Source organism: Dromiciops gliroides, chromosome 1, assembly GCF_019393635.1.
Source record: "Dromiciops gliroides isolate mDroGli1 chromosome 1, mDroGli1.pri, whole genome shotgun sequence".
Classification (NCBI taxonomy): domain Eukaryota; kingdom Metazoa; phylum Chordata; class Mammalia; order Microbiotheria; family Microbiotheriidae; genus Dromiciops; species Dromiciops gliroides.
In genome coordinates, this window is record NC_057861.1 from 470,814,203 (window position 1) to 470,842,039 (window position 27,837).

Sequence of the window (27,837 nt, forward strand, 5' to 3'; positions counted from 1 at the left end):
TGTGGGACAAAATAGATAAAATTTATTTCCTTAACATAAGCTGATTTATTATGTGATCTGACTCATAAACGCTTTAATTTTAGCTAGGTGTGAAGCTAGCTCTTCCACCTCAGGATCTCATAACTCTCATATTTAAACATTATGTGGAGCATATTATAAACAAAGCTGAAGCCAACTTGAAACCACATCAAATAGCAAATCAGACACACAAACACACATGTACACACACATACATACACAGTGTATGTGTATATATATATATAATATATATAATATGCATGTCTATATATGTATGTATATATGTTCTGAATTTTGTTTTTATTTTCACTTTTTCTTTACTCTAATTTGGATGGAAAGATTAACTATTTTCTGGCCTATTTGCAAAGGCATTTTCTTTTGTAGAAATCTCCCCAAAACACTAACAGATTGAAAGGAGAATGCTTCTTATAAAAACACTACCAAAAAACCCCACTACAGTAATCCATTATAGATGACTGATAAATGACAAAAATTATTAACGGAGAACTGACTGATCTTCATCTAGCTTCCATTTTCCATGCCAATGAGTTGCCTGGCCTGACCCAACATTATCATCCTGGCTTCTGATTATTTTGTAAAACCTCCAAACTCTCCCCTCCTTGATATTCCTAAGTTTTCTTCCTGGACTTTAACTTATTATCCAAAAGCACCTATCGGTGAAATTGTGAGAAACTTAGTTCTCCCAAAGGCAGTCTCCTGATCTCTCTGTTTTAGTATGCCATATGAACCCTGTCCCCAGTTCCCTTTTTTTGGGTAGTCCCAGCACTTTCAGTGTGTTACCACAAGCTGGAGCTCCTCTGCCCCAATTAAAGACCTTAATTTTGTTTTATTGTTTCCATTAAATTTCAGGTTGACATAATGATTGATTTTTTTGTTGTTGTTCCCTCTTTTAGTACCGTTGCTCTAGGATGAATAAAATTTTCAACATTAATGAGGGAACTCTGGTACCAAAGCTTTTGATCAGCTGATAAGTTTCAGTGAAAATAAATTTATACTAACCAGGAAAATGATGAGCTTTTTGTGCTTGTCCTTGTGATTCTTAAGTTCTAAGGAAATAAAAGAGTATTGTAGAAAACAGCATTGCTAATGTCAGAGAGATATCTGGTAGATTTCATGAGGTAATACAAGAAAATATCACAAAGTTTTCCTAAATAAAAGTTTCTATATGCATCTTGTATCATTTATTAAATATATAAATGTGACATGTAGTAATTTTCTAGGCATGTGCATATATCTATACTCCAATATTCATATAGGTACATCTTGTACATTTGTGTTATATTCAAACAGAAACATCTGTATATGTATATAAAATGATGTGTATATATTTGTATATATTACATAAATATGCCATAGACATAGATATGAATGAGAGATTGGTGTAATAATGGATAGAGAGAGAACATCAAAGGCAGAAAGACTTGTATTGAAGTCATGCCTCTTGACATGTATTGACTGTGTCAGCATGGGCAAATCATTTAACCTCTAGAATGTGCGTGACTGTGGGAAAGGGAGTCATTAAAGAAATATTTAAGTGAGGAGGAAAAGCATGTTTGGAGAAAGACAGGACATAACTGATTTTAGACATATTAAATTTCACTTCATTTCTAATTGATCTTCTATTGTTAATTAATTCTAACATTTTAGCATTATGTCTTGCCAATCTCTTTATAAGATAGTTAACTATATGAAGCAAATAAAATTTTGTGTCTTTTTAAATTAAATCATAAAAGTATTTTATTATTTTCCACTTACATATAAAGATAGTTTTCAACATTTGTTTTCATAAGATTTTTAGTTCCAAATTTTTCTCCTTCCCTCCCTTTCCTAAACCCCCTCCCCAAGACAGAAAACAATCTAAGTTATATATGTACAATCACATTAAACATATTTCTGCATTAGTCATGTTGTGAAAGAAGAAAAACCTCAAAAAAACCCCACAAAAACAAAAGTAGAAACAGTATGGATCAATATGCATTCAGAACCCATAGTTCTTTTTTTCTGGATGTGGGAGCATTTTCCATCATGAGTTCTTTGGAATTGTCTTGGATCATTGCACTGCTGAGAAGAGCTAAGTCTATCACAGTTGATCATCACACAGTGTTGGTGTTACTGTGTACAATGTTGTCCTGGTTCTGCTCACTTCACTCAGTATCAGTCCACTTAAGTCTTTCTAGGTTTTTCTGAAATCTGCCTGCTCATCCAAATAAAAATTTTAAATGCAATTTCTTATAGTCTAGCCTAATGGGAAGAAGATTGTCTGGGAAGAAGATTGCATTCAATTTCCAGCCCTGCTTCTTACTAGCCATGTGACTTTGGACAAGTCACTCTAGTCATTCAGTTGTGCCTGACTCTTTGGTTTCCTTATTCATCAAATGAAGAGGTTGAACTATAGAATTGTTTGGTTTGGGTATTTTTAAACTCCAAACTCTATGATCATTCTACATTATGGATACAATAATATTTGATCAGTTTTTCACCTTATACAGCTTTTGTAAATTCATACACTGTACTTCGTAAAATCTCTATAAAAATTTTATACTTTCAAGTAGACCTTTATCTGGTGTCAACATATGCCAACATGTATTGATTCTATAAGCATCTGGGAAACAGGAACTACTAGTTACCTTTTGCTATCAAATTGTTGTTTTTTTTAAAATGGACTGACATTTTATTTTCCATTGAATTTTATATTTTTACTCTTTAATTATTTAGGTTGGATTCAGTCCTTGGTTTGTTTATTCTTGGAGATGCTGCAAAATTAAACATATCCTGTTTGAAGGTTTTAATGAATCTCGGAAAAGATTTTATTTCAAGCTGTATGTCTCCTCAGAAGCAGGTAACAGCTAACTTAAATGTTAAAGGAAATTGTGTTTGATGAAAGCAAACACTAAGTTGGATAGCTGGAGAATTTCTTTTGGCATTCATTTAAAATTAAATGCCTTCCTCATCTCAGCATTCTGAATTAGGATAGAGAAGAAACAGATTTTTTTTCATGGAAGACTAGACATTTAATATATTTTAATTTTAGTCTTTTTATTTCCTCTCTCAACTCACTTTGGCATTGCCTCCTCAGTTATAGGGGACTCTGAGTGATTAAGAGTGGTTTTCTACTATGGTAGTTCCCATCAGTGTGCTTCCCTCCATGAATATCAATTGGTTTCAATTAATTAGCCATATTTAATTAGCTTTAAGAAACATATTTGTCACAGGAACACAATTGGTGAATAACATTCCCCACCCCCACCCTCAGCCTGTGTCATACTTCCCCATAAGTATTGAGGAAAGTAGACTCAAGTTTAGAGAGTACAGATAACAAAGGGATAGATAACACAGCTCCTAGGAATCCTTTTGAAGGAACTCTCAGAATTTCACCCTGAAGCTAGAGTTGGTGAATTACAGCCTTAGGGCCAAATATTATTCTAGGCCCCTAAGTTAAGAATGGTTTTAATATTTGGAAACAAAATTAGCTTTATTTTACAATGTAAGAATTTGGGGGGGGGGATCTTACAAAGTAAAAAGTAGTATAAAGGATTGTGGTCTTTTGTCATGGTTCACCAACCTCTATCCTAAGGCATGGTGTAGCTTTTCTTCTGGACTGCTTTCTTCACTGTGTCTGGTCTGTCCTCAGCTCCCTATGCAGATAATGACATTATGCATTATGGGATGATGCTAGGACATTGAGGGAAAGCACAAATTCTCCAACCTCCTAACATTCACTTGGTCCCCACTCCATCCAAAAGATGGTAACTGAGATAAAGAGGCAGCCAAAGCACTCTCCTTTTACCCCAAAGTAATTTCTTCTCAGGGACTTTGCTGGAGGGTTTCACTGTTCTGCTGTTAGACACTTGTATTCCTGATACCAATTACCTTGCTGATTTTATACATGCCTCAAAGAGTATATAGCTGGGTCCCTTAACCAGTCCAGACATGTTTTATGCAATGTTGCTACAATTCATCCAAAGGTTTTTGAAGACATCTAAATTGATACAGGACTTTTTGCACTTTGTTTAAAGCCCATGATTTATTTCATTAATCAATTCAATGAAGGTATGCAGATCTTGCCCACAATTGAAATATTTTTTCATCTGGTTAAGTTGTCAGGGCATCTTGTTAATTGTTTTAAGTGGAATGACTTAATTTTCTATGTTAACCCAGACCCTTGCACTGTTACATGCTATACAAAGTTGGGTGTGGGCTGTGCTCAAGGAAGATGAGTACCTGTGGTGTGAGGGTTGCTGAGATCTTTTCAGAGCTGCTTTACACCTTTGGTGTCCACCTGATTCCCCCAAATCTTCTCCTGTGGTTCTAGGAACCTGAAACATGAGCATCCTGGTAAATCATTTTGACAAATCATTTACATCCTGGTAAATCATTTTGACAGACAGCTAAACTAGGCTGAGGATAACCGATGGGCTTCAAACCTGTCACTGAGTTGGGGCAGGGAGGCATATATTCCAATCATGTAAAGACTTTCTCTGATGTAATGGACAGATGATAACAATTTGTTCCAACATCCCTGAAGGCAGCTGAATAAGATGATATGGAGCCCTTAGAGCTTGATCAAAGGAGGGAAGTCTTTAATAGTTGATCATCAATATAATGTTGCTATTACTTTTTACAGTGATCTCCTGGTTCTCTGCTCACTCTACTCTGCAACAATTCATTTGGTTCTTTCCAGGTTTTTCAGCAAAAATCCTGTTGTCAAGGAGCAACTAGCTGGTGCAGTGGATAAAGCACTGGCCTTGGATTCAGGAGGACCTGAGTTCAAATCTGCCCCCAAAACACTTGACACTTACTACCTGTATGACCCTGGGCAAGTCACTTAACCCCCATTGCCCCCCCCAAAAAAAATCCTATTGTCAAAACATAAAAAAAAATGTACAAAAACTTTTTGCAAAGGTATTCAACTTACCATCAGTACATGTAAGTGCACGTGTTTATGAACAACACCAAATCCAGTAGATCTGAAAGACAAATAGCTCTTGTTGTGATAGCACTCATCAGATATCACATCCAAATAGCAGCCCTGACTGAAACAAGGTGGGCTAATAAATGTTTTTCTGGAGTGGCCACAGTGAAGGGGAGCACTGTAGAGTTGGCATATGTTTGGTAATCAAAACTAATCTGCATATGCTTACCAAAAGGGGTAAAAGACAGACCTATGACAATGTTATTGCAAGAACCTGATGAGGTCAAAGAAGAATTTTGAGTGATGAAGGCAATGTGTGGTGCAGAGTGTTTAACTGGTCATAGACTTATCCTCTCCAAACTAAATATTCACATTCAATAAAAGCAGCAACCCCAAGGCAAGATAACTATCAGAAGACTTAATATCAACAGATTAGAGTGCTTCTCCAAGTGGGAACAATTCATTATTAACTTGGAGGGAATGCTGAACCAACATATGGTTGGCCACAGTGGAGACGAAAAGAATTGTCCAACTTTCAGAGATTTGGTATATAGTAATGCATTACTCATCTGGGCCAGAACACTTTCAAAATCAAGATTAGTTTGATAAAAATGACAATTTCATAAGTTGCTAAATGAAAAACAAGAATTCAACAGAGTTTACCAACAAGATTGTTCATCTGAGAAGGCAATATTTAATTCCATCAAAAGCAAATTGCAAGCAAAGCTTAGAGAGATACAGGATTCTTGTCTCAGTAAGAAAGTGAAATTCAGTTTTATACTGCTGGTCATAATTCAGAGTACTTTTACGATGCTTTGAAGGCAATTTATGGGTGAAAGACCTATGGTGCATCTCAACCATTCAGTACTGATGGAATCACATGATGACATTCTTGCATGGGTTCTGGATAATGGATTATGCTTTCACTCTTTCCCAGTAACCAATGGAGTGAAGCAGGATGGTATGCTCGCTCCCATACTTTTTTAGCAAGATACTTTCAGCAATTATCAGACACCTTCAATGATGATGAAAACAGCATCAAGGTCGGCTACTACACTGAGGGTAAATTATTCAACTTGCAAAGACCACAAGTCAAGACTAAAGTGAAGGATGCATGTCTTTTTGTTCAGAAATGATTGCGCACTCAATGCAGCCTCTGAGACCAAGATGCAATAAAATATGGCTCAATTCTCTCATGCTTCTATTGATTTTGTCTTAACAATTAACACTGAGAAAATACAGGCTCTCCACCAGCCAGCACCACATCATCCACATGTAGAACAGTTGGTTAAAGCAAATGGATAAATTTTGAATGCTTTAGATATGTTACTTACCTTGGCAGTATGCTTTCCAGGGCTGTACACATAGTTATTGAGGTTGACACATGCATTCGCGGAGTTCACTCAGTATTTGAGAAGCTTTGAAGGAAATTGTAGGAGAAAAGCTATTAGACTACCTACCAAACTGAAGGTCTAGAGAGCCATTGTGCTGACCTCATTGTTGTATGCCTGTGAAGCATGGACAATCTACCAGCATCATACCGGGAAACTGAATTGCTTCTATTTAATTGTCTTTGGAAGATTCTGAAGATCATCTGACAAGATAAAGTACCTGACACTGAGGTCCTTTTTTGAGCTAAACTGTCAGGTATTCAAACTCTGCTGTAAGTATGCAATTCTTGTGTACTGACCACATTGTTTCAATACCAAATATACATTTGCCTAAAATGCTGTTTTACAGAGAATGCATACACGGCAAGCACTCACATGGAGGTCAGAAGAAGTGATATGAGGACACTCTCCAGGTCTCTCTACAGAATGTTAGAAGTGACTGTGTGATGTGGGAGACATTGGCTAAGAACTGGCCAGCATGGCATGCCCGCATGAGTGAAGCAGAATTGCAGTAGCTCAAAAAAAATGAGATGCTCAAATTTGGAGAGATATGCACTTTGAATGTTCATGTAAACTATTTGTGCCTGACTTATAGTAGAGCCTTATGAGCTCATATTGGCCTGATCAGCCATAGTCAGACACACTGTACCTTGCCTCCAACATAGTGATGTCATTTTGGTCCTCTTCAAGAATGGACCAGCCAATCAGCTCTACAAAATATTGTAGTTAATTTACAAGGTAAAATTCTAGAATGTTTTTTAACATATACATATATGGAATTATTTTGCTAAAATCTCAATCCTAATAAATCACAAATAAGATATCTAATATACTTTTTTGCATATTAGGAAGAAAACAAGGATAATGACTTTTCATGGCAGTGGATTATAGCCTACATATATACAACTGTTCTTGGAGACATCTGCCTGCATGCAACTACATCCAGTTTGCGGAAAATTGCTTTCATGGGTTTCAATGACTGTGAAAACCTCTCAAAATATCTAGAACTGAGGAACACAAAATCAACAGAACCTGTGGAATTGAAGGAAGGAAATTTTTTAGACCTTTTAAAATATTTCTCTTCACAAATATCAGATAACTGTAAGTACATGCATTTGCATCTTATCAATTAGTTTATATTAGCTGCAAATTAATATGTATTTATCTGTATGTGTACATTGTGATGATTAAAAATGAGATATAGTTTCTGGGTAATTTAATTATTTTATTAATAGGCCAGAAGGTTATTTTAAAAAGGATGGTCTATTGGCCATCTATCTCAGACCAAAGACCCCTAATGGCAGTGGGACCACATTTTATATACCATTCTAACTGTAGGAGGTCCATCACATAGTAATCAAATCTAATTGATTTACATGATTTAGAGTTGTTATATTAAAATTAAATCTGGGATACCTGACTTTGAATATTAAAATCTTGGTAAGAATGACATCAGAGAAAAAATATAAGATCCCCCCACCCAAACTGATCAGAGCAAAATAGCTTCCACCTATGTGTGGTGGTGCAGGCCAAATCTCATCAGTAAAATCCTTCAGCTATCTAGACAAAAGAATCTGTCTCCACCCAAAACTCCTTTGTAAGCTTGGGTTGGGTTTGACCTAGATGAATCTTACTTTCAAGGAGAACTTGCCTTTGGAGTGGGGGTGGGGAAGAAAGGACTAAAAAAGAACATCCCCCAAGATATCAGTTATTAATAATTATTTCTCTCAACATTGACATACCCAATTTGGCCTTTTGAAAACAGTTGATACAGAGAAATTTTAATCTACATTGTGTTTTATTATTCTAAAGAGAATTTGGAAGAAGGTTCAGAAATATTTTAAAATAAACTCTTTGCAAAAATGAGAATTTTAGTTTTTTAGTGCAAAAGATTCAGTAATAATATCAAGATTTTGCATGATATGTCTCATATAACTGCACATATATAACATATCAAATTGTTTGCACTCTCAATGTGAGATAGGCAGTAGAGAGGCAGAATTTAGAACTCAATGTTTTAAAAAAATGAATGTAAAAACTGTTTTTACATCTTATTTTGAAAAACAAAACATTTAAGATATTTCATGAATCTATTTCTAATTCCTGAAACCAGGACTGACTCTAGGCAAATGTGAAGTAAAGGATATTAATCACCTTTGAACTCCTCCCTTTGAGTGAAGCCAAAGTGGCAGAGTAGAGACAGCAACCCAACCAAACTTTCCTAACATTCTCCTTCAGACAATTTTAATATAATACATCAAATTGAAATCTGTAGTATCATTGTGAACAAAAGTTAAATGTGAGACTTAGAAAATGTATCAAGGAGAGATAATTTAGGAATTAATAGACTACTTGAAAGCCATGGTCAACAAATGATATATTTCAAGAAATTATAAAGAAAATTTACCCCAATATATTGGAACCAGAGGGCAAAATTGAAATCAAAAGAATCCACCAATCATTTCCTGAAAGAGATCTCAAAACAAGAACTCTCAGCAATATTATAGCCAAATTCCATATCTCACAGGTTAAGGAGAAAATATTTAAAGCAGACAGAAAGAAACCATTCAAATATTGGGGAGCCACAGTCAGGATCACACAAGATTTAGCAACTTCCACTGTAAAGAAACAGAGGGTTGGAATATTTAAGAAGTCAAAGAAGCTAGGATTACAATCAAGAATGATGAACCTATCAAAATTGAGTATAATTATTCTAGGGGCCAAATAGATATTTAATGAAATAGAGGACTTTCAATCATTCCTGATGAAAAGACCAAATATGAATAGAAAAATCTGACATACATACACAAGACTCAAGAGAAGCATAAAAAGGTCATCATGAAAGAAAAATCATAAGGAACTTAAAACAATTTAGTTATTAACATTCCTATATGGGAAATTTATACATGTAACTCCTAAGACCTTTATCAGTATTAGGATAGTGTGAAGGAGTCTACATAGATAGAGGGCATGGGTATGAATCTATTATGTTGATATGATCTTAAAAAATAGAAGGGTGAGGAAGAAGGATACAGTGGTAGAAGGGGGAAAATTACTTCACATAAAGGAAGTGAACGAGGAAGACTTTTTAGAATGCAAGGAAAAAATAGCAGGGGAGTGATGGACAATACTTGAACTTCAATCTTATCTGAACTGGTCCAGAGAGGTGTGAGGGCCAAATTTAACATCTGGAGAGTTAACTGAGTGGCTCACCATAATATTGGGGTCGCGGAAATAATGAGGGATCTCTAGTTCCAAAGCTCCCTCCCCCCTACCTCCCAAACTGCCGTTTTAGATATTTCTCCCAGGCCAATAAGAAAAGAGCCTTACAGCCTCTTTTCCACAAAAGGATCAGATTTTGTTAATTGGGAATAAAATAAACAAGAAAGGTGAAATTAATAAAAATCAAAGATAAGGGAATAGGGAAAAAGAAATACAGATAATCCTCCTAGCTCTAACATAAATCTATACAATCCCCAACTTGCTTCCAGTTAAGCTAATTCAAAAGAAAGCAGTGCTTTTATGTTAACTCACCACCTGGGGCATCTACTTTTGCTGCTCACACCACCAGAAAGAAGGAAACTCCAGAAGAGAGCCCCAGACTCCCCTCAGTGAGCATTTAATCTTCCTCCCCCAAAAGGGGAGGTCCTTCAACAACCGCCTATGGAGAGAGGTTTTCTCCTTCTGACATCAGTAGCATATATAACTTCAGGGCCAGCAAGGTGTAACCCCTCCCAATGAGTCAGCCAAATTCCAATAATCTTACCACAGATGGAAGAACAGATAACTGAACTGGTCCAGAGAGGGAAGAATAGATAGATAGATAGATAGATAGATAGATAGATAGATAGATAGATAGATAGATAGATAGATAGATAGATAGAGATAAGTAGATAACTAGATCTAGATCTGTGTGTATACATCTATGTATATGTGTATATTATATATGTATGTGTATGTATACATGTACGTATACATATATGTGCATGGTTCTGACTCTCACCCTTCACACACACACACACATACACATCAGATGGGTAGAGAAAACTATCTTACCAAACAGGGAAGAGGGAAAAGGGGATAACAGAGAGGAGGGTGATAAGAGGCTGGTTGGGTTAAGGAAGGGAGTGGTCAGAAGCAAAACAAACTTTAGAGGAGGGATAGGGTAAATGACAAAGAAAAGCACAAACAAGAAAATAGAATAGAGGGAAACACATAGTCTGCTATCCTAACTGTGAATGTGAATGAGAAGAATTTATCCATAAAATGGAAGCTGATAGCAGAATGTATTAGAAACTAGAATTCTACAATATGTTATTTACAAAACACTTGAAATAGAAAGACACACAGAGAAGTAAAATAAGAAGCTTAAGTAGAATCTATTATGCTTCAGCTGAAATGAGAAAGAAAGGAATACAAATCATGATCTCAGACAGAGCAAAAGCAAAATTAGGCCTAATTAAAAGTCATAATTAGGGAAACAATTTTGCTACACAGTATCATAGGCAATGACAATATAAATACTAAACATATATGTAAGGCATATGCATATGAATATGATGGCATAGCATCAGAATTCTTAGGGTTTTGTTTTGTTTTGTTTTTTGGTGAGGCAATTGGGGTTAAGTGACTTGACTAGGGTCACACAGCTATTAAGTGTTAGGTCTCTGAGGCCGGATTTGAACTCAGGTCCTCCTGACTCCAGGGCCGGTGCTCTATCCACTGCACCACCTAGCTGCCCCAGCATCAGAATTCTTAAAGGAAAAGTAAAATGAGTTTCTAGCAACTAGAGAAAAAAATAGTAAAACAATCACCATGGAAGACCTTGAATTCCCTGATAGGGCATATAAATCTAACCATGAAATAAATTAGAAAGAAATTAAGAAGAAAAGAGAAGTGATTTTATGAAAAGTTAAATATGATAGACCTCTGGAGAAAGCTGAATGAGAATAGAAAGTTTACCTTTTTTTCTCAGCTGTACCTGACACTTTCACAAAAACTGACCATGTATTATGCCATAGAGTCATCACAAAGAAATGTAGAAAAGGCAAAAACATAAATGCCTCCTTTTCCAGATCATGCAATTAAAAATTACATTCATTAAAGGACCTTAGAAGCCTAGATTAGAAATTAGTTTGGATGAGGGGGCCAAAGGGAAAAAAATCATTAGAAATAATCAATAATTTCATTACAGATAGTGAACAATGAAACAACATTGCAAAATTTGTGAGATATAGCCATATCATTACTTAGGAGAAATTTTATATCTCTAAACATATACATCAATAAAAGAAAGAAAGAGCAGATCAATGGATTGGGCATGCAACTGAAAAATATATAAAAAGAACAAATTTAAAATCTTCAAATACAAAAATGGAAATCCTGAAAATCAAAGAAGTGAGTAATAAAATTGAAAATGAAAGAAATTGAAATAATAAAACTAGGAGCTGGTTTTATGAAAAAACAATAAAAATAGATAAACAATTAGTTAATTTGATTTTAAAAAAGAAAGAAAACCAAATTACTAGTACCACAAATCATCAATGAATATGAAATTAAAGCAGTTATTGAAGCTATTTTGCCCAATTGTGTGTTAATATAATTGACAATCTTAGTGAAATAAATTAATCCAGTTGTAGACAAAGAATTCGAACAGCTATCAATGAGCTAAGAAAAAAATCCCCAAGGCTAGATGGATTTGCAAGTGAACAATATCAAGCATTTAAGGAAGAATTAATTCCAGTACTGTATAAACTATTAGAAAAAAATAGGTTCTCCCCCGCCCAAAAAAGAAAAATAGGTAAATTAGCTCTACATAATTCTTTTTATGACACAAATATTATTTTGATGCCTAACCTATTGAGATCAAAAATAGAGAAAGAAAAGTATAAACCAATTTCTTTAATGAGCATTTATTCAAAAATTTTAAATAAAATACTATCAAGGAGATTACAGCAATTTATTACAAAAATCATACAATATGACTAGGTAAGATTTATGGTAGGAATACAGGGCTGGTAAAATATTAGGGAAACTTTAAGCATAACTGATCACATCAATAAAAATGAGAAAAATCACATAATGATCTCAATAGATGCAGAAAAAGATTTTGACAGAATTTAACATCCATTTCTATTACAAACCACTAGAAAGCATAGAAATAAAAGTTTTTCTTGAAATGATATTGATATCTTTTTAAAATCTAGAGCAAACAGTATTTGTAATGAAGGATAGACTAGAAGGCTTTCCTATAAGGTGAGGGATGAAGCACAGTTATACATCATCAACAATATTATTCAGTATTGTACTAGAAATTCCAGCCATAGCAAAAAGAAATTGAAGGAATAATCAAGGGCATTGAGAAAACAAAACTATCATTCTCCAAAAACAGATGATGGTGTACTTAGAGAACTCTAAAGAACCAACTAAAAATTTAGTTGAAACAACAACTTTTTCAAAGTTGCAAGATATAAAATAAACCTACATAAATCATCAGTATTTCTATTATTACCAGTGAAACACAGCAAAAAGAGATAAAAAGGAGAAATTTCATCTAAAACAACCACAGACAATAGGAAATTCTTAGGAATTACTTGCCAAAATAAATTCAGGAAATATATGAACAAAATTACAAAATGCTTTCAACACAAATAAAGCCATATAAATAACTTGAGAAATACTAATTGCTCTTGGGTAGGTGAAGCCAATATGATAAAACTGACAATTCTGCCTAAATTAATTTACTTATTCAGTGTCATGCCAATCATACTACCAAAGAACTATATTATAAAGCTAGAAGAGCAAAAGGAAAAGCAAAAGGTAAGAATGTCAAGGGAGTCAATGGAAATAAAAATGTGAAGGAAGGTAGCCTAGTAGTACTAGTTTTCAAGTCATATTACATAGCAGTAATCATCAAAACAATCTGGTAGTGGCTAAGTAATGGTTTGATGGGACATTGGAATAGATTATGTACACAACAAATAGTGCTGAATGACCATAGTAATCTAGTGTTTTAAAAATACAAAGATTCAAATTTTGGCAAGAACTCAATATTCAACAAAAATTGCTGGAAAAACTGTAGTTTGGCAGAAACTAGGCATAATCCACAATTTCACACCAACATCATACCAAAACAAGGTCAAAATGGATGCCTAATTTAGACATAAAGGGTAATATCCTAAGTAAATTAATGGAGGAAAAGAAAATTTAACTGTTAAATCTATGAATAAGAGAAGAATCTATGGCCAAGCAAGAGATAGCAAGTATTAAGGGAAATATAATGGATAGTTTAGATTATATGAATTTCAAGAGGTCTTACACAAACAAAACCAATGCAACCAAAATGAGAGGGAAAGAAGGAAACTGAGAAATAATTTTTACAGCAAGTTTCTCTGTTAAAAGTCTCATTTCTGGGGCAGCTAGGTGGTGTGGTGGATAAAGCACTGGCCTTGGATTCAGGAGGACCTGAGTTTAAATCCAGCCTCAGACACTTGACACTTAACTAGCTTTGTGACCCTGGGAAAATCATTTAACCCTCATTGCCCTGCCGTCCCCCCCAAAAAAGTCTCATTTCTCAAACATATAGGAAAGTGAATTAAGTTTATAAAAAATAAGAACCATTCCCCAATTGATAAATGGTCAAAGTATATACAAGTTTTCAGAAGAAATTAAAGCTCTTTATAGTTATATAAAAAACACTCCAAACCCCTAATAATTAAAAAATTACAAAATAAAACAAGTCAGAGGTGCCACCCAACAATCACTAGATTGGCTAGTATGACAGAAAAGGAACATGATAAATGATGGAGGAGATATGAAAAAATAGGTACAGCGATGAATTGTTGGTGGAGTTGTGAACTGATCCATCCATTCTAGAGAGCAATTTGGAACTGTGCTCAAAGGACTATAAAACTGTTTTATCCTTTGACCAATCATTACCACTAATATGTCTATATTCAAAAGAGATCAAAGAAAAGGTACAAAAAAGGTACAAAAATATTTATAGCCCCTCTTTTTGTGGTGGTAAAGAATTGGAAATTGATGAATCAATTGTGAAATGGTTGAAGAAGTTAAGAATACTATTATGCTATAAGAAATGATGAGTAGGATTTTTTTCAGAAAACCCTGGAAAGACTCAAATGAATTTATGCAGAGTGAAGTAAGCAGAACCAGGATCACTGTACACAGTAATAGCAACATTATATTGATAATCAACTGTTAAAGACTTCCCTACTTTGATCAGGCTCTAAGTGCTCCCCTGCTCCTGCTTCAGCTGCCTTCATGACTGTTGGAACAAATTATTCTTATATGCCAATTCCACTGAAGGAAGTCTTCATAAACTTGGGCTGGACATCCCTTTAACTCACCGAAAAATATGAGACCCCTCAGTTACACACAACTTGGTTTGTCCTGTCTGCCAAAATGATTTACCAAGCTGTGGCTACTCCTCATGTTACAGCTCCTTGGAGCCACAGGTGAAAGTTGAGTGAATCAGGTGGATATTAAGGGGGGAAAGCAGCTCTGAGAAAGGCTCTGCAACTCTCAAACAAAAGGTACTAGTTTTCTCTGAACACACCCTTCAACCCTAAGATGCCAAGGTCATCCACTACATCATGAGCCATCACTAGCTGTCTTGGACTCCAATGACTCTGGAGGAGAGAGTGAGGCCAACGACTTTGCACAACTCTTCCTCAATTAAATCCAGTTTATGCATAAATAAAAAGACAGCATCCATACCATTTTACCATTTTTACCCACCTCAAAGTCCTATGGCAACAGGCAAGTGGCAAAGCAGCCGGTGGGAATACACTAGGAGCTGTAGTCACAACATTGCACACAGGTGGTCCAGGCTATAGGGTCATCTTCTCACTGGACTGAAACTGCAGTGAGATTCAGCAGCTCAGGATCATACTACTGATCACCTCCTAGTGTGAGGAAGGGCCTAGAAAAGGTGTCCTAAAATTTTTCTTTCACCCAACCCTGGCTTGTTTACCACAGAAGGTGGGGATCCCACTCTGTGATCAAAAGAGAAAAGTACAAAACTTGTGTAGAGATGATTCAACTCACCATCTATCCTTGGAATGATTTGACATAAGCCATAAAAGGGGGAAACTCCCTTAGCTTTATTTGATTCCAGGTAAGAACCATATTTAATAGCCAAATATGCTGGAAAGTTCCATTATTTACAGGATATTATAGACAGATGAAAATGGTTATATTTGTAGTGAAAAATGTAGGTTACTTCTTCATTATCTTCATCTCCTCCTTGTGGGAGGTTCATATCCTATTTTGGAATTCTTACGGTGCTAAGACATCTCCCAAGGTGGATACATTTCTCACTAGTGGTGTGTTTTGGGGGTTTAAATGTCATAAGGTGAACTTAAGGACACATTTGGTCTTTCTGTGCATGTTCCTAAAACATGTTTAAACTTGTCAGACTCCAAGGGTCTCTCTGTTTATAATATCCATGTACTTTAAGATCTGGTTTCTAGGTATAGTTTCTATTTCCTGTCATCCAGGATTATTAATCCCTGGCTACTGTTTAAGATTCTGTTGATAGTGTTTGTTGATAGGGACCCTCTGATTGATAAGGACTCAGGTCTTTAATTTCTGTTAATCCTTTTTAGCTACTGCTGATAAGAACTCAAGCCTTAGTTTATCTATTAACCTTTTTAGCCTCCTCCATCACTTGGGCAGACAGATGGGCCTGAGGGGATGAGGGTGATATGATGGAATTGAGTCAGTTTAGACTCTGAAGCTTATTACCAGATCATTATGTTCATGTTTCATCTCACTGCTAATAACAGAATATTGTAGTAATCATGTATCTTGCATTGCTGAACTTGGTGTACAACACACCTCTTACTACCCCCCTTGTTCTATGACCAAGCAGGAGAGCTGTCTCCTGTTAGTGCAGACCCACCCAGATACTACCTCTCCCTTCTTGCATTCCTAAACCCTAGCTCCTGGTACCATCTCTCCCTTCTTCCCCCTTGCCCCCTCCTTACATAGGTGGAGTAGTTTCACCCTTTCCCCCTCTCCTTCCCCCCAGCTCTCGGACATAGCTGAGCATGCATCCATACCATGATCATGCACTCAACATGCATACTGGGTGAGACAGGAATGGATGTTAGATTGTAAGCTTACCCTGTGCACGAGGGGACTGCTCCCTCAAAACTTCCATAAAACCCAACTCATGAGCTCATCAGCATGCTCCTCATCTCTTGCATGGGGTCACCCATTCTCGTGAGAATGAAATAAATCTGTCTCTGCTTGACTTGGTGGTCTCCTCAAATTATTTGGGTAAACTGAGACAATTGTCCCATACAGGGGACATCTAAGATTTATGGGTATCAACCTGAAAAATTGTTAAAGCAATCAACCTAACAAAATTGAAGTCTTTAATTGGGGCAGAAGAGTTATAACTGGTGATTCCACTGTAGCAAGCTAAGGGTGCCCAAAGAGTGCAGCTGAAAACAGAGTTTAGATGGGGTACAAACAACAACAGCAAAACAGAGCACTGAAAAGTCTGCCTTTGGGGTTGATTACCTTTTGCTTCACCTGTTAAATGCCTTTAAATAACAAACTGAAAGCAATGAAATTATCTTTGGGAGAACTACTAAGTTTTCAGAGGCAGGAATTTGACAGGCAAGTCATTGGTCTGCAGAAATGAAAAAAAAAGAACTCAACCAGTTCTCAGTAAATTGTTTGTCATGTGATTATTATTTTGCAATCAGTAAGGCAAACTTAGACAAAATACCAAATTGTACTTCTGTGGTCTGGAAGAATGAGTCCTCCCACTCATTTACTTTTATTTGGGAAAAGGTCACTAACCTTACCCCCCCCCCCCCGCCTTTAGTTTGCAACATATTGTGAAGTTGGCAGTTTTTTTTGTTTTGAGCAAAACAGGACACAAGATCAGGAAATAGGATGGCAAATAAGATGTAATTATGCCCTATCCCTGAAATGAATGTTACCATTCTGAGTATAAAGAGTCATCAGAGAATTTTTCTTAAACTGGGAGACCTGGCATACATGAGTGGATTTTTTAGTATAGCCCCACAGGGATTTTATTTCTTGTGTAACAAAAAAGCTTACTATTGGTTTCCTTCAAATTGGAAGGGGGAGGTATGGGCTAAGGGAGGTGCTGTTTGGCCTCCAGTCCACAGGTCCCCTGCCTCCTAGTACACATTTGAAAGACAGATGTGCAGCCATTTAAGTTTCTGCTACACTTCCCACTTTGTTAATGAAACCGTAGGTGTAGTGCAAGGCCTAAAAACTTAGGACTGTGGCCTTAAAAAATAGGCTGGCTCTAGATTTCCCCTTGGCAGAGAGGGAAGGGTCATGTGCTCTTTCAGGTCAGGAGTACTGCATCAGGGTTCTTAACAATTTCAACAACATTTATACCCTTACGGACTTCATTTGGAAAGCCTGGGATGAGTTTCAGGAGTGTATGGAGCAAACTGCCTCAGTTTACCCAAATAACTCGAGGAGACCACCAAGTCAAGCAGAGACAGATTTATTACATCCTCATGAGGACGGGCAAAACCCAATTACACATTGAAGTCTTGCAAAGATATGCCCAATCCTCTAGGTTTTTATAGTAATCTTGAAAAGGACTGTCCCCACATACACCTAGGGTGGATGAGCTCACAATCTAACATCCAATCCTGTCTCACCCAGGGTGCGTATGGAGACATGCATACGTGTTCCAGGGACAAGGGGGAAAAGGGGAGGGGGAACAAGGTCAAACCAAAGGAAAAGGAAACAGGGGAGTGAGAGTCAGATGTTTCACATCTCACAGTTCCCACTGACTCCCCTCTCCAGGCCCCTGTCTCTAAAGATAAGGATGACAGGGTTAAAATTTATCTTTGGCTATGTTGGGAAGAAAAGAATAATCCATTGTTGGGACCCCAAGGCCAAGGGGATTCTGCTCTGAGAAAAAGAGACAATGTTACTTAACATCTGGTCTCAACTCAATGGCTGCATTCTGTGCCTAGTCCCATCCTTTCTTCTTGAGTCCCGAGTATTGAATTGGTGGGCAAACTCCCTGACCCACTGACTGGGGTTCTGACACATGATAGATTGCAGACAAAACTAATATGTAGCTGACAAGTGGGGAGACTGAGCAGAAGTAAAAATACTGTTAATTGGCAATAAAACTTAAAGGAGACAGTGAGAATTTTGACAAGCAATAAACTTCTAACAAACTATACTGGGGCAGGTCTGGGTACCTTCCAGACCCCATGGTCAGAGTTTAATCTGACTCAAATCCATAATCATATCATACAGGAGGATGGGAAGGAATCATGGTCTCCATGCAAATGGCAAGGCTCTTAGCTTTTGTGTGTCCTCACAGGGATTGTGTATTGCTTGTGTTTGCAGTGCCTCCTTTGGTAAAAAGAACTGATTCCCAAGACAACTCCCAAATTATAAGCAGTAAGGAATAGGATGATACCGTTGAGGATCGAAAGTCTTTTGCAAAGTCACCTACTTCTGTAGTCAGAGTGACTCCATTTTAAACATTGTTTATTGCCTTTGAGTTCATTAGTAGCCAGAATGCCAGGATTAATGGTCAGAAAATCCTCTTGTGCATGTGTACTAATCTCATAAATGATATTATAACGAGGGAGGAAGCTAAGGCAGCACAAATTGATAGCCACACAATTAAAATACATTTGCCCTTATATTAGAGTTGTTATTCCCCTCTACAAAAAGCAACAATCACAGACAACTTGCTACCCTGTTGTGCCAATAAACTCTTTTGTCTTATTTACTAAGTTTGCCTTATTGACCAGGGCTAGTCCAAATTAGGATTTTCTCTTAACAATTTCTTTTTGCAATTGCAAATCCTTATTATTTATTTTAATTATTAAAACATCATTGTGTTTATAAGTAATTTTATTGCATCTCGAAAAAATTTACTTTTGTTTTTGATGTTGATAAATATTTTTTCTAGCGGCATTTTTACCTCTGCTTTTCTTAATTTTTTTTCCTATTGTGTTAGAGATTTTATTTGGTTTGCTTATTCCTTTTGATGATTTTAAATTTATTTTGAAATTTTTAGCAGTTTTGATTCTTTATGGCATTTCCATCTTTGTGAAGGTAACATTAAAGAAGTAGTTCTCTAGCAACCTTTCTTTACTATGTTTCAAAAATATATTTCAGGGCAGCTACGTGGCACAGTGAATAGAGCACTGACCCTGGAATCAGGAGGACCTGAGTTCAAATCCGGCCTCAGACACTTAACACTTACTAGCTGTGTGACCCTGGGCAAGTCATCACTTAACCCCAATTGCCTCACTAAAAAAAAAAATTTTCTATGTACAACAGGAGAATTACATTTTTAAAGATTATAATATTAGGTTTAAAAAGAACTTTAAAACTACAGGTAATTATTATAGCTATATAAACTCTATAATAATTTCACTGTAAAATTAGTTTTATTTTCCTCAAATATGTAATATATTAAATAACTAAGATGATACCTACATAAGAAGTTTCTGGATTTTTTTTATAGGTTGTCAAATGACCTGGACTGTTTATTATGGCTTAGTATACAATCTAGTGAAAATGACCAGAGAACTCTGTGGAGATGAGAGGCAAGATGGACTAAGGAATTTGTTGTGGAAAACCTTACAGAGAGTAAAAGAGGATGAGAAGGATAAGCGGATCTTAAATGCTGTGGATATAGCTGAGGTAGGTTAAAAGTCATACAGGTTAATTGAGTATCATGATCATTTATTCTTAACACCTTCTTATCTCATATTGTGGATACTAACACATGATAATTCAATTCAATAAACATTTATTAGGTGCCTGCCTATTATGTACTGGGCACTGTACTAAGTGCTAGGGATATAAACAAACAAAAAAGAAAGGCAAGCCTTGCCCTCATTGAGCTTATGATCTGATAGGGGAAGCCAGAACACAAAAAGAAATTGTAAAGGAGGAGAGGTCAGTAAGTGGTGCTCTGATGGATTTTCTGGGTCATACTGTTCCATGAAGTTGAAACCAAGCAGAGCTGCTGATGAAAAATGAAATTACATGGAAAGTTCCAAGCCCTCTATAAAGGAAGATTTGGGGAGGAATTTAATGCTCCACCCTCCAGCCTTCCAGTCAGAGAGAAGAGGTAAATGATTTCAGAAGGTGTTGAATATGAAAAACTGATTAAATTTGCATGGTGATGAGATTTCGAGTGATCAGCTTATCTTGGGGGAAGGCATTCCAAACCACTCAGAGGTACTGATGGAAAGTAGAGAGTAATAACCTGATAAATTGATAAACATTTTCAAGATCACCATTAAAATAATTGTAGATTATGTAGTAGTTTCTGTTATAGAAAACAAGGAAAAGAGAAGTCCTATGAAGAACTTGATAAGGCTCTTCAAATAAAATGAAGATATACTTTAATACATGGTACCTTAAATACAAATGTGGAAATAAGGGAAGATGGCAAAAATTACACTGGAAAATATGATATTATTTGTCCAACTATATTCTAATGAAACTGACAATCTAAATGATAATGTTATACATGATGGATATTTATAAAAATATCCAGATGAACAGAACATGAAATAGAATCCCTAAATAACCCTATCTTAGAAAAAGATACTTAACAAGATGTAAATGAATTCCTAAAGGGAAAAAAAACCCTTCAAGACCAGATGGATTTACAAGCTAATCTTATTAAACATTTAAAGAAAAATTAATTTTAATTAATTTTAATTAATTTTAATACTACATAAACTTTTAAAAATAGGAAAAAATGGGTCCTATTAATTACCTCCTATGATATATAGTCTTGCTATCTGTATCAGGAAGAGTCAAAGCAAACAGAAAGTTATAGAACAATATAGCTTGTGATTATCAGTGCAAAATGTTTAAGTAAAATATTTGCAAGGATACTACAGCAACATATCACAAAGATTATGCACTATGCCCAGGCTGGAGTTAGACTAAGAGAGTGAGGATGGTTCAATATTAGGGAATATATAAAAATATTTGAACCAGATGATGTTGAAAAAACAAAAACCATATGGTTACATCAATAACTGTAGAAAGCTTTTTAATGAGATCTAATATCAATTTTTAATTTAAAAAACACTAGAAAGCATTTGAAAAATGGATCTTTCCTTAATGTGGTAAGTAGTATTTATCTAAAACCAATAGCCAGCATTTGTATAAAGAGGATAGACTAGAGATCTTTCCAATAAGATCAAGGGCAATGCAGATATGTACTTTATCACCATTACTTTTTTTTTTTTTTTTGTGAGGCAATTGGGATTAAGTGACTTGCCCAGGGTCACACAGCTAGTAAGTGTCAAGTGTCTGAGGCCGGATTTGAACTCAGGTACTCCTGAATCCAGGGCCGGTGCTTTACCATTGCACCATCTAGCTGCCCCCACCATTACTTTTTAATGTAATTCTGGAAATGATGACTATAGCAATAAGACAAGAAAAAGAAATTATGTAAATAAATGCAAGCAAAAAAGAAACAAAATTACCACATTTTGTAAATGATATAATAGTTTATTTAGAGAAGCCTAAAAAGTCAATTAAAAACTATTTGAAACAATCTTCTGCAAAATTGCAAGATATAAAATAAACTCACCCCAAATATCAATGTTTCTTTGTTTTATCAACAAAATTCAGCAGGGAAAAAAAGATAAATTGCATTTTTAAAAAGCATAGAAATAGGGGGTGGCTAGGTGGCACAGTGGATAAAGCACTGGCCTTGGATTCAGGAGGACCTGAGTTCAAATCCAGCCTCAGACACTTGACACTAGCTGTGTGACCTTGGGCAAGTGACTTAACCCTCATTGCCCTACAAAAAAAACAAACAAAAAAAACCATAGAAATATGAAATACTTGAGATTTTACCTGCCAGGATGCATATGGTAACTATATGTAAACACAATGAACAGAACAATCTTTATATAAATACAGATCTAAATGGAGAAAGATTAATTAATTGCTCGTTGGTACACTAAGGCACTATAATAAAAATAGAAACTTAATTTATTTATTAAGTGTAATAACAAGAAAATTACCAAGGAATTGCCTCATAGAGCTAAAGAAAAATGGCAAAATTTATCTGGAAGAACAAAAGCCCAAGAATCTCCAGGGAATTAATGAAAAAAAAAAAGGGATAAGGTATGGGGTTGAATTGTGATATCTCAAACTCTACTACAAGACCATAATCATCCAAACTTTTTAGTATTGGTTAAAAATAGAAAGATTGATCAGTGGAATAGATTAGGTACACAATATAGAGAAACAAATGAGCATAATATGCTAGTGTTTGATAAACCAAAGATCCTAGCTATTAGGCCAAAAGTTTATTGAACAAAATCTACCGGGAAAATTGGAAAGCAGATCAGCATCTCCAACTATATTCTAAATTAAGCTCTAAACTGGCACATGATTTAGACATAAAAGTGACATCATAAACAAATTAGAAAAGCAAGGAAGAAATTACATATCAGATCTATGGATGGGGAAGACTCCATGACCAAACAAGAGCTAGAAAGCATCATATGAAGTAAAGTGGCCAATTTCCATTACATAAAATTAAATTTTTCAAAAGAAAAACAATTCAACTAAAATTAGAAGAGAAGCTGGCAAATGGGGGGAAATTGCAGCAAATTTATCTGATAATGGGGAAAATTTTAAAATGCATAGGGAATCAATTTAAAATTATAAAATTAAGAGCCTTTTCCCAAGAGAGAAATGGTTAGAGGATATGAAAAGATAGTTTTCAGAGGAACAAATCCAATATGTCAATAACCATTTTTTAAAGTGCTCTAAATCAGTTATAGAGATATGCAAATTAAAGCAACTCTGGTATATCATCACACAGTCATCTGATTTGGCAAAGTTGACAAATTAAAAAGGAAAGAAAACAAATATGGGTTGGCTATGGGAAAACAGGCATTTAACGCACTTTTGGTTTAGAGATTCTGGGAAGTGGTTTGGAAATATATTTCCAAAGCTATGAAACAGTGAACTTGAGATACCACTACTAGGGTTATTTCTAAAATGGATTAGAAGAGAAGAAAAGGGACTTGTACATACGCTAATATTTAGAACACCTCTTTTCATGGAAGTAAAGAATTAGAAACTCTGAGTGTGCCCAGCAGTTACAGATTGACTGAAAAAGTGACAATATATGAATGTGATGGAATACTACTGTACTGTAAGAAATGATGAAGGGAATGGTTTTTAGAAAAACCTGGAAAGACCTATATAATTTGATGCAAAGCAAAATGAGGGGAACCAGAACAATTATATAATAAAAAAAAAGATTATTGTAAAGACAAACAACTTTGGAAGACTTAGGTTTGTCCATCTGAATACAAATATAATGTATTGTTCTTGTTTTCTGCATTTATACATGTAATGATTAGCATTTAGCTTACTGAGGAGTAACTGTTGTTGTTTTTTAACCCAGTAATTTGAATTACTAGACATCTTTCTGTGTGGCATTATTTATTTGGTTTCAATGTATATGTTTACCAGCTTATTTTCTTTTTAGTTACTGTTTTCTTATTTTAGCATGTGAGAATGTTAGAGAACACATCTAACAATTGTTTTTTTTTTTAAATCATCCTTTATTAATTGCCTTTCCATATCTATGCATGTCTTTTTTTGGGGGCGGGGCAATGAGGGTTAAGTGACTTGCCCAGGGTCACACAGCTAATAAGTGTCAAGTGTCTGAGGCCAGATTTGAACTCAGGTCCTTCTGAATCCAGGGCTGGTGCTTTATCCACTGCGCCACCTAGCTGCCCTAACAACTTTTGTTTAATTTGTTTAATACTTCCATCAAGGTAATACTCATTCTTTTGCATAAATGTAAAATTACCTTTACACTGAAACTTGAAAATTTTCTTTTTGTTGTTTTGTTTTGAGAAGCAGATGAATCTCCTGAAGCCAGTGAGATGTTTAAGTTGATTGAAAAAAACAAAGCAGGAAAAAAAAACCCTAAAATTGTAACTTTTCTGGATGCCCTTTGGGAGCCCTCCAGGGCTTCTACTTAGCATGAATATTCTCAATATTCTCAACAAACCATTCTATCACAATATGTAGGGTTAAACAAAAAGAAATTTAATCTCTCCCTCCTCTGGCTACATTTTTGTTTAAATGTTGAAAAAATGGGCAGTCATAATATGAACAGGATAAAGTATGATACCTAAGACACTTAAGAATGTATAAATTACTTGATATTTCAGAGCAGTCATGAGAAATTTTTTTTCTAATTAAATTTCTATGGCTTCCTGTACCACTCAGTGTTTTTTTTTACCCTAGTTCCATTTCTAAAATGTTTATACTTTGCATCCATATTTTAATTTATATGCTAAATGTAATACTTTGATGTGTCTTGTGGCTAGATATCTCCCTCTATAAATATTAAACATATAACTGGATAGAGAAAGCTTTGACACAAATAAAACAAACCATTACACAAGTACTGTCGGTCATATGTACCTGTGTATTGAGAAATCAATTACAGCAGAATTTTCTACCTTTCTTTACACACTTTGGGTCAGAGATGAAGCAGGTTGTGACTTTTCTCAATTGCATATGTTTGTATTAGCATTCATTTATATTTATTTTCCTGTTTATCAGGGTCTAGCAATGAAAATGATGCAACTGTGAACACTATCCATACACCAAAATTGAATATAAATTTACTCACATTGTTAGCATTTATTTTCAGTCAGCATTCAGAATTGTCTTAGATTCAGGACAAGAAAATTCTCTTCATTGAACCTTTTCATAAATACCAAGCTAAAAATTTAGAATACCCATAAATCTTGCTAGTTAAACTGTTAAGTAGCCTGGTTCTAGAAGAGTACAGAGAAAGGATTATCCTTTCCCTCTGTTTTTAATTATATTTTTGGCCATGTATCTGAGCAGAGTACTGACAAGACATGAAAATGCACACATACTTAAATAATCTTATGTGTATATATCCTTTGGAAAAATTTTTTTCTTATCCAGTAATTTTATTTTAAAGGATATTATCATTCCTACAAAATTAGAAATCTCACACTCATTTTGAGAAATCGATATGGGTATTTATTAAGGCTAAAGGAGAAATTCTGGATATATCTTTAGTCTGGTTTTATATATATATATATATGTGACATTCACTTGGATATTATTGTTTGGTCTCACTCAGCTCATTAGTGATGTCATCTTGGTAAAAAAAAATCTAGTCAAAGATTTTGAATTAAGTGAGAATCACTGTACTGGCAGTGTTCCTATTTTCCCACCTAAAAACATGAACATACTGGGGCAGTATTCCTGGCCCCAAGAGTACTAATTTTGCTTTCAAGTTTTGACTCAAAAATGAATTTACTCTTTTCTATTACCTGAGTCCTAATCTGGGAGATGGAATAACAATAATGAGGATAATGATAATAACAATAAAAACATTTATATAACACTTATTATGTGCTTTACAAATATCTCATTTCATCTTCACAAAATGCTGAGAGGTAGGTGTTATTATTACCACCCCCATTTCGCAGAAGGGGAAATGAAGGCAGGCAGAGGTTAAGTGACTTGCTTAAGATCACACAGCTTTTGTGTAAGACTGGATTTGAACTTAGTCTTCCTGACTCTAGGCCCCAACACTCTTCATACTGTTTGCTCTAACTAGCTGTCTCAAGAATATTTAAATCATTTTGCATGATTCTCTACAGAGACTCCTTAGGAAGTAATTCACCTGATTCTTTTTTATTTATATCTATATTTATTCAAGTTCATCATTGTTGATGCTTTAATCAACCTGGGATAGAAAGGAAAATTGACAAAACTCTCTGCTCAAGTAGTCATCGCTTACCATCTCTTCCTTTTGTGCCCTTTTCCTTCCCTCCTTCATATTACTATAGGATGAGGAAGTTCCCTGAACAAATACTCCTAAGATTTCTAAAGAATAGAGCAAAGGGCTTTCACTCTTTTTTTTTCCCAAGGATAAAAAAATGCATGGAGAAATATGACCCTCCCAGCCCATTGTGAAAACAAATAGGATCCATAGTGGTTTGCAGTATACTCTCAATTTCAGATGATCATACTAGCATCCCTCCTCTTCACGTTGTTGTTGTTGTTTTTTGTCCTTTGTTTTGGAAGAATACCAATGGCATCACTGAGCCATTGATTAAGACACCTCTTAACTTGCACCTGAATTGGATTTAAGTGGGGCACAGTTCCACAAAATCATCAGCCTCACTCTCTCTTCCAGAGTCATCCACCTGCTATGCATCTACACCTCCATCAAACCAGAGCAGGAATCAATAGATGTCTACCAATTGTCTTCATTTCCTTTGAAGACCTAGTAAAGATTCAAGCGACATTATTTTTATTTAAACTCCAGTTCCTTTCTCTCCCTCTAAGAATTTGGAAAATTTCTTATGTTACCATGAAGATGGATGCTCAAATGGGATGTTTTTATGTACAACAAAAACTTAAAAATAGTTTTTAAACATCCTTTGCCTTACATTTTAGCCTCATTTGTGGTTCCAAGAAGCTGTAGTATGTGCGGTGGCTATTCCCCAATAAAACCATCTAGACAGATGGACTAAACCAGGTTGAGAGTAACCAACAGGCCTCAAGCCTGCTTAGAGCTTGGTCAGACATCAAAGACACTGAGGTCATTGGCTGCATACCAGGCCATCACTAGTTTTCTTGTTTTTTGTCTTGCCACTGGAATTTGATGTCTCTGAAAGAGAGAGTGAGGCTGATAACTTTGCACAACTTTGCTTTACTTCAATTCATAAGCAAGTCAAGACATCACTTCATGAAGTCATCGGTCCTCTCTGAAAATTAAAGCTGTATAATAGCAACATTTTAGTCTTATCTAAAAGTAATTAAGCCAACAGACAGAAACAATTTGGGCAATTTGCATTTTTTGCATCCTGGGTCATACTATAAATTATAGTGATTTTTGCAATATAGAAGAAAACACATTTTCACAATCAAACAAGTAAAGAACTATACTGATTCTTTAAGTAGTAAATGGCAGTGGATAGAGCACTGGCCCTGAAGTGGGGAGGACCTGAGTTCAAATCTCACCTCAGACACTTACTAGCTGTGTGACCTTGGACAAGTCACAACTCCCAATTGCCTTAAACATCCCTGGGGCCATGCCCAATCATCCTGATATATATCTTGCTACTAGACTCATATGGCTCTGGAGGAAAGAGTGATGTTGGTGTCCTTGCACATCTCTCCTTCACTTTAATCCAATTCAGTGCAAATCACGACATCATCCTGATATCATGGTCTTCTTCAGGAATGAAGGACAGACAACAGTAATACATACTAGGAAATTGCATGGATCAGGAAAACCTGAGTCCAAATCTCAAACACTTAATAGTTGTGTGATCCTGAACAATTCACTTCAACTCTATGTATCTCAGTTTCCTCATCTGTAAAGTGGGACTAAAAATAACAGCTGTCTTCCAGAGTTCTTGTGAGTATCAGATG

The 27,837-nt window shown here is 35.5% G+C and overlaps 1 protein-coding gene across 1 annotated transcript in view; it reads left to right on the plus strand.

Moving 5' to 3' along the window:
* Window positions 1-27,837, plus strand: part of TMEM232 (transmembrane protein 232) — a 154,874-nt gene that overhangs the window by 48,212 nt on the left and 78,825 nt on the right. Inside the window, exons 8-10 of the mRNA XM_043997281.1 lie at window positions 2,755-2,878; window positions 7,191-7,443; window positions 19,862-20,040. Coding sequence (XP_043853216.1) covers window positions 2,755-2,878; window positions 7,191-7,443; window positions 19,862-20,040 — 556 coding nt within the window. The remainder of the gene's footprint in view (window positions 1-2,754; window positions 2,879-7,190; window positions 7,444-19,861; window positions 20,041-27,837) is intronic.